The sequence below is a fragment of the Orbicella faveolata genome, unplaced genomic scaffold (genome assembly GCF_042242905.1).
Source record: "Orbicella faveolata isolate gen_17 unplaced genomic scaffold, um_ofav_v1 contig_25, whole genome shotgun sequence".
Taxonomy (NCBI): Eukaryota; Metazoa; Cnidaria; class Anthozoa; order Scleractinia; family Merulinidae; genus Orbicella; species Orbicella faveolata.
Window position 1 is genome coordinate 15625001 of NW_028301553.1, and position 7500 is coordinate 15632500.

The 7500-nt window shown below is 40.5% G+C and overlaps 1 protein-coding gene across 1 annotated transcript in view; it reads right to left on the reverse strand.

The window, feature by feature from the left end:
• Positions 1 to 619: 619 nt before the first annotated feature.
• Positions 620 to 7500, reverse strand: part of LOC110052901 (uncharacterized) — a 7272-nt gene continuing 391 nt past the window's right edge. Inside the window, exons 2-4 of the mRNA XM_020759091.2 lie at positions 5180 to 5562; positions 4467 to 4569; positions 620 to 1874 (exon numbers count right to left, since the gene is read on the reverse strand). Coding sequence (XP_020614750.1) covers positions 1651 to 1874; positions 4467 to 4569; positions 5180 to 5562 — 710 coding nt within the window. The 3' untranslated portion in view covers positions 620 to 1650. The remainder of the gene's footprint in view (positions 1875 to 4466; positions 4570 to 5179; positions 5563 to 7500) is intronic.

The window sequence follows — 7500 nt, forward strand, 5'->3', positions numbered from 1 at the left end:
ATTTTACTGGCACCTGAACAAGTTTAAATACAATTTTAGAATATGGCCAACAGATAATTTTTTTAATATCATGTTAAATTTCCCAAGATGCTACCAGGTCATGCCTCATCTTTCCTGCCCTCCCCCACAGGGTCAGAAAATGCTTATTACCTACGCCTTTAGCAAAAAAAAAAAAAAAAAAAAAAAAACTGAGCCCAATGCTCACTTGATCACACGAACACAGGAAGTTAACAGCATTCCAGAGTTTCATTTCATAAAACCACTAGGGCCTCAGGATTTCAGCGCTGGTCACGCACACGTCAGTCAGATGAAAAGGCTCTCATTTTTTCCTTGTTAGTCTGTCCACAGACCTCCTATTTCGTCTCGAGCTCGTCGAGATCGCAAGCTTAGCAACATATTAACCCGGCGCGTGGGATATGAACGAGCCAAAACGCAACGGGGTTGGGCTGAGTAAACTGAGCAAATTCATGCGTCGCCCTCAGGATTGACCCTATTCCTTCTCGTTCTTAAGTGTTCCTTCCAACCAACGAGAAGAAAAGAACAGTAAGTAAGAAAGATACCAGTGAGATTCTACTGAGATAAACAATCGCCATAATACCAATAATAATCATTATATGCGTTGTTGTGTACAGATATTTACAACTTTATTGTCAATGAATATTTTACACAAGTAACCACGTGCAAAATAGCACCTTAACATTTATACATGATTTGATCTTTACAAATTTACTCGTATTACATACGAGTCGAACCCTGACTACTCGGCTGCTGATAGGCCATTTTCGATGAACTTGGCTTCGAGACTTGGGGGAATAAAACAAAACAATACACCTCGAGGTCGACGGATGAATAATTTTTTTTTCGTTTTATTCCCTCAAGCCTCGGGGCGAAGTTAGATTTTTAATGTATCAAAATTGACCTTTTACAACCACAAAAGAGGTCGCTCGTCCCTAGGCCCTCCTCCATCGTGCTTTGCACGCAAATTTTTCACGGATGTAACCTCGTAACCAGGCCTCTCTTGTCTGAAGCGGCTACTTTTTAAGACATCTATTCATGAAAATCATTATATCTTTAGATAAAGAACACTGATGAGCAATATCGCAATGACTTCATCTGTGTCTAGGCATTATTTATATAATGTTATGTGAATATGTAAGGAACACTGCTTTGTATATCAATGTTTTTGTTACCTTTAGCAGTATACTTATCTTATTGTTTGATATAAAGGATATACATTTTCCTGCTGGCTATTATTCAACCGGCGGCAAATTTTAGCGATTTGATTCTACACGAAGAATTTGCTCAGAGTTACGCGCTGACTGTATACGTATGTTAAACGTTATGCATTACAAAACTGAAAAGGAACCTAACACTCGATCATGAAATAAAACTAATTACTTCTTGCTGGTAACAATAAATCGTACAACCGACGTTTAGCAGCGCAACATAAGGAATTGTTTATCTCTTCACGGGTATTTGTAAACTCTTTAACTAGCTTAGGTCCTACCTAAATTAGAGCCTTTTATATGTTATGGATTTTTGACCTTGTCTTTAGTATTTCTCCGCACCTTTTGGCGCTTCCTCTGAAAACATTATTAGTTATTTTCACTACTATGAACACTCCATGATTCTTTTCCATTTCTCGCACATTCATTCTTCGTTGATCAGTCGTTGCATGGGCACCCTACTCCTGGTCGAGGAGATCTGGGCACGATGACTTGGCAGCTGAACATGAAAACGTGCGGGCGCACGACGCCTGCATCTCGCACAACAACAGGCAATGAGCACAAGGAAAAAGATAAACACGACGATAGGGCCGGCAATCACCAACGCCTTTATGTAACGCGGCTGTTTGTTGAACCAAGCGCTGAACCCTGCCAGAGAAATAAACGTCTGTTATCTCATAGCTGAATATTACCGGTGATCCCCCAAAATACACTTTACCCCTAGCTTCAGAAGGTCTTTGGAGACATGTTTTTGGTTTATAATCATGAAGTTAAGGTAACATGGACAGGAATACCAGAATGTCAGAAAATCATCGAAAGTGTGAAGAAGATAGCCTTCTTTTACTTCGTGCTGAATGTGGCTCTACAATCACGCGTGCCTCGCGTGTCTCGCGTGTCTCACGTGTCTTGTGCGTCTTGCGCGTCTTGCGCGTCTTGCGCGTCTTGCTCGTCTTGCGCGTCATGCGCGTCTTGCGTGTCCTCAGTTTCTCACACGCCACGTTCTATCCAGATTGCCACAAGTCGACCTTCGCTTATTCAACAAGCAGCTGCCCAAGAAGCTTCGGCAGGCATCATATGATGACCAGGAGCCATAATCGGGGACGGAGACCGTAAGTCTTGAGATCCGCGCGCACCTATGATATGGGACAATTTTTCTATTTTTAGAACAAATTGCGCCATCCTGACGTCATATATCCGCGCGGATCCACGCACATGTCGGGGGTTCTCGCGTGGATGTTGTCACGTTGCATGATCAAATAGTGAGAGTTGAGATATTCTCTTGCGCATCTTTCACAGCGATGGCAGGGAATAAGGCAGGGAATACGAACCAGGGCGCTTATATGTAGTTTTATGCTCTGAGCCAACGGAAAAGGTGGGTTTTTTAGGGTCGAAAACAAGACTTCAATCTCGCGCTGGGAATGAATAATAAGATCTGCTCGCGCTAGTTGTAAGCTTACGCGTATGTTTTTCCGTTTGTTCTGACTTAAGAATATAGCAAGAAAACTCTCTACTCTGGTATCGAGTTAATTTGTGAGTTTCTCAGACAATGGTTAATCATAACCAAAACCTGTTTGATGGTTTCTTATTGTTTCTGCTTGTTTGGTGAGTTTGCAAAAGTTTTCGAAGGGAAAGTCTGACGCGTACAATTAACTCATTTGCATAGTGCAGCTCGTGCACTTTCAAGTCCGAGTCGGTGTTTTCAATTGTCAACAAATCTTGACAAAGATTTCTTTCGTTATCTTTTCTGCTGAGTTGCTGCAACAGATTTCACGAACGCAAAAAAGGCTACTAACATCATGTGTGTTTCTTCAACATAAGCATAGTGAAGTTTTACACTAAGAAAATGAAAATAAACAAGAGTTTTGATATTTTAAACTCAATCAACAAAATCGAAATCGTTATTCAAAGTTGATTAAAGAAAGCGTCATCGTAACTTTGCTGATTATTTCTGCTTTATTCGCATATTTTCAGCTTAGCTTTTAATATGTTCTCAAACATTTATCAATCTTAAACATATTTAAAAACTATAGAGTTATTGTTTGAGTTCGATGTACGTTTTCACACGAAAGTGCGGCGGAAGTACAATTTGTCATGTTTACTGACTGTACAAAACACGCATCGGCGGGCGCTCTCATTCATCGACAACAGATAATCTACTGGATTTTTACACGAATAAAACTGAGCAGTATCTATGGACGTAAAGTTATTGGGCCTTGATGAAACATCAAGCATTGCTTATAATTCAGGCGAAACTCAAACTAGCATTTATTTTGTTTTACTTTTCGGTCGCGATAGACTGGCAAATTCTCGTAAGCGTTTGGCAAGAGGAGCTAGGAAACTATGAAGTCCTGAAGCTCTGCGATATCCAAATATATCGACCTTTTTTTGCTGTGTAATGGAAAAGTTGTTAATCTTCAGCATATGTGAAATTTAAAGTGGTGTAATAAACAGCTCATGTAAAAGAAGCATCCGTCGGAACACAACTTGGTCAGCGATATATATCTAAGCTTAAAGCGGAACATACCTAAATTCGACACTGTCTTACTTCACTCAAACTGGAGCAGCTTACGACGAAAATACTTAAGCAAAATTCCAACAGACGTAAACGCGTTGAGTTGTGGGCCAAAAACATAAAAAATTTCGGGAATTTCGGACGCCATTTGCCCCGCGCGACATCCGCAAAAATCCTCGCAGCATGTACGCGCGTGTGCCTCAGGCGATGGCGCAATTTGTTCTAAAAATAGAATTATTGTCCCATATCATGGGGACAGCCCCAATACTAGAAATGGCGCGCGCTTACGGTCTCCGTCCCCGATTATGGCTCCTGATTATGACTCAATACTTCTCTCACCTCGTTTAATACTTATCGCTGAATTGGTTCAAGAGGTTCCCAATATAAGACCTTATTACATGGCTAGCTCCGTGAGCGGGCAAGATGAATCAAATCCTGCGTTGTGATTGGCTACCCGAACGGGCAAGATGGAGCTGTCTTGCCCGCTCGGGACTATCCGCCCTGTCCCGCAAGAAAAATTTCCCCGAAAGCCATATAATAAATCCTTTATTGACCAAGCTTGTTCGGTCAAGATGGCTGGATATTGGCCTCGTTCTTTGTTTGCGAGTTTATGGACCTCGACTCCGTCTCGGTCCATAAACACGCAAAAAAAGAACTTGGCCAATATCCAGCCATCTTGACCTCACACTTGGTCAATAACCCATACATATAATGGAGTTACTTCTTACCGCAATGTTTGGTCGAAAGTGTAATTTTCCCATCAAGCAGAGTCACTGTGCGGCGACCCAGTTTCTGGGGCTCGAGGGCTGGTCCATCAGCTATTGCCAACAGCTAAAATGGACAGATAAAATGTTCCTGGAGTTTAGTAACTATAATCTTAGTCTGTCCACAGACGTTAACGTTTTTTGCTACGGATTATTTCTTTTTGAGCGCGGAGCGCGAGAGCGTTGGCGAAGCTGGACAACGTTTTCCTCAGGGCCACCCCCGGCGAACTCAAGACAAAATAGGGGATCGGCGGACAGACTACCTGACAATGATAACTTCAATTTGGTAATTTTACATGGTATAAAGAAATAAGCAACTGTAGAAAGTGGAATACAGAAGACGTTGAACAACTGAAGTTATTTTAACTTTTCCCAGCGATTTGTCGAATGCTTCCACTTTCTCCGTCTATTACAATTAATAACTAAATACGCTGAAACTTCATGGTAAGGCTAATTGTGATCCGTTCATTCCATTTCGGGAAGTATCTTTTCACTGTCTCTGGTGGCAAGGGCTTCCTACTTTACGAAAATTGTTAAGTACAAATTTGTTGCAGAGAAATGCTTTCGAATTTTCAATTTTCGTGGGTCCATGAAGAACATCAGGGGGCTTCTTCAACGCAATTGAAGCCGCAGAGAGAAAAAACAGAGAAGACAGGCTCCGTGTTAATATTTCTCACCTTAAAATGCAGCTTTTTTCCTTCCTTTTTCAAATCAACCTTGACTGAAATAGAGACTTTCATTTCTCCACGATCAGCCGCTGGGACGATTTCGATAATCTCACCATCTTTGAAGGTGTGTGTCCAATTGACAGAAAACCCAGACGCCTTGATGGTGACTGTGGCTGTTATGGGATCCTCGCACCTGTTGATTTTGAAAATTACTGTGGCGCGCTTCTCCGCGACTTCCAACTGGCATGTGATATTACTACAGAAATCACTCACTTCACACCGGCCGACAAGACGACTTGGTAGACTGACTTCAGGGCATTTTTCCTCGTCGTGCCCATCATCAGTGTATTCATACACATCTCTGTAATCGCGGCCTTCATCATCGACGTCAGCTGCAGAAAACGTCATAGATAATTATTACGGACTTAAAGTAACCGGCACGACGGCAAAGCCGAGGACAACCTCGATTAAAAAATGAATTTATATTTTACCCACGAATCTCGAGATACTCTAAAGTCATTTACTTTGTTTATCACTGTCAAAACTATCACGAAACTAAATCTGGTACACAGCGACAAATCTGAAATAGAAATTTAAAAAATTTAGCCGTTGGTTCACGTTCTCCAACTTACAACGCAGAATTTGCTCATTTCACGTTGTTGTTTTGCAGAAGACGGCTAAGAAATGTACTAAGACTTAATAACGCACGTGCGCAGCCAGGCTGCACTGTTGTTTGGCGACGTTTCCGTTGCCGTTGCCGTCGCGGTTTTCTTGAACTCCTTAATACGAATTAACTTAACATCGATCTTCAAGGTTCCAGGTTCGAAACCTTTCCACTGCCTCTGGATGCCTTTCCAGTATGGATGGATTTGTGTTCGGTGGTCCCGAATTCAACTTCGTCACGTCTTGTAACCTGCCTCCAGCTATAGCTGGGATTTTAAACAAGTTTCTGCTTTAATATTTACTTAGAAGGGCCACTGAGTAAAACTGCACTCTTTTTATAAGAATATCGAGGCTGAAATGTTCGAAATTTTAAGAACATTTTTAGAATAAACTCGAGGCTGAGATGTTGAAAAGAATTTGATTTTGTGTTGAAAATTTGTAACTACAATACAATTATATGCTCTTAACCAAACCGTGTAAAACTATTCCTTTCTCTAAACGGCAAAACTAACTAAACAGTGACAAAAAACAGAACAAGCCGTATGTTCGATACTAAAAACATTTCTGCAAGAAGCTATGTGCGTCCAATCAGGCTTAAATGCCTGCAGGCTGGCTCCAAAATTACTCTAACGCCATCCAGGAAAATACATTCGAAAACAGAAATGCCATACGCAGTAATCGATGAATATTCGCAAGAATATTTTCAGCCTAAAACCGGCAGAAAAAATAGGCAGCCTCGGCCAGAAAAACATTATTCTTTATAAAAGAAAGAGTATACTTAGACTTCAGTGAATATTTTGTTCACAAGTTTTTTTCAAAAGGATCGCTCTTTGCCATTTTCGAAACGTAATAACGACAAACAAACTTTTGCCGACTGTAAATTGTACAATTCAGTAAAACTCTAGAAATGTCAAAATTGTTACATGCATTGTAGAGACTACGAAATGAATGCTTGCTTTTCACTCGCAAATAATGACATCTATTGTATGAAATACACCTGTTTTTTTTTATCACCAAGTCTGTGAGTTTTGGGAATCTAGTTCAAGTCACGAATATGACGGGTTTATGTTAACTTGACTAACGTTAATACAGTTCATACTATTGTAGGTCAGATTATTTAAAATCATTTGGATAAAAACCTCATGAATAACCATAATATTTTGACATTAGATACTTCACTCACGATGGCTTGCGAAGCACAGTTCCATGCTATCACAAAATGAATGGCAAATAAATAACTCTTTGAGTTTTTGCTAGATATTATTCGTGGTGGAAAGAGAACCATTGAGCGAAACTAATGAAGTCTTGTGGCACATTTTTGCAATTAACTGGGCATTTGAAATGTGTGCTGCAAACCAAAATATTGGCAAAACATCATTTAAAATTTATCCACCTCGGCGTAATAGAATATTTCTTCGCCACCAACATCTGGCATAGTAAGTAACAGTATTCCTCAGTATTTGAGGCAAAAACAAGAACATAGAAGTCTATTCTTTGACTCTCGAGTCTTCCTTTGTGATAATACGGTCACTATTTCCGCCATCACCCTCTCGAGCTATTTGAATTACATTTGTTTTGAGCTAAGTGTTGTAAACTTCCAACACGCCCTCGCGGCGTGACAGAGCACAAATTTCAGAAGTAACAAATTTCGAACTCGATCTCAACTT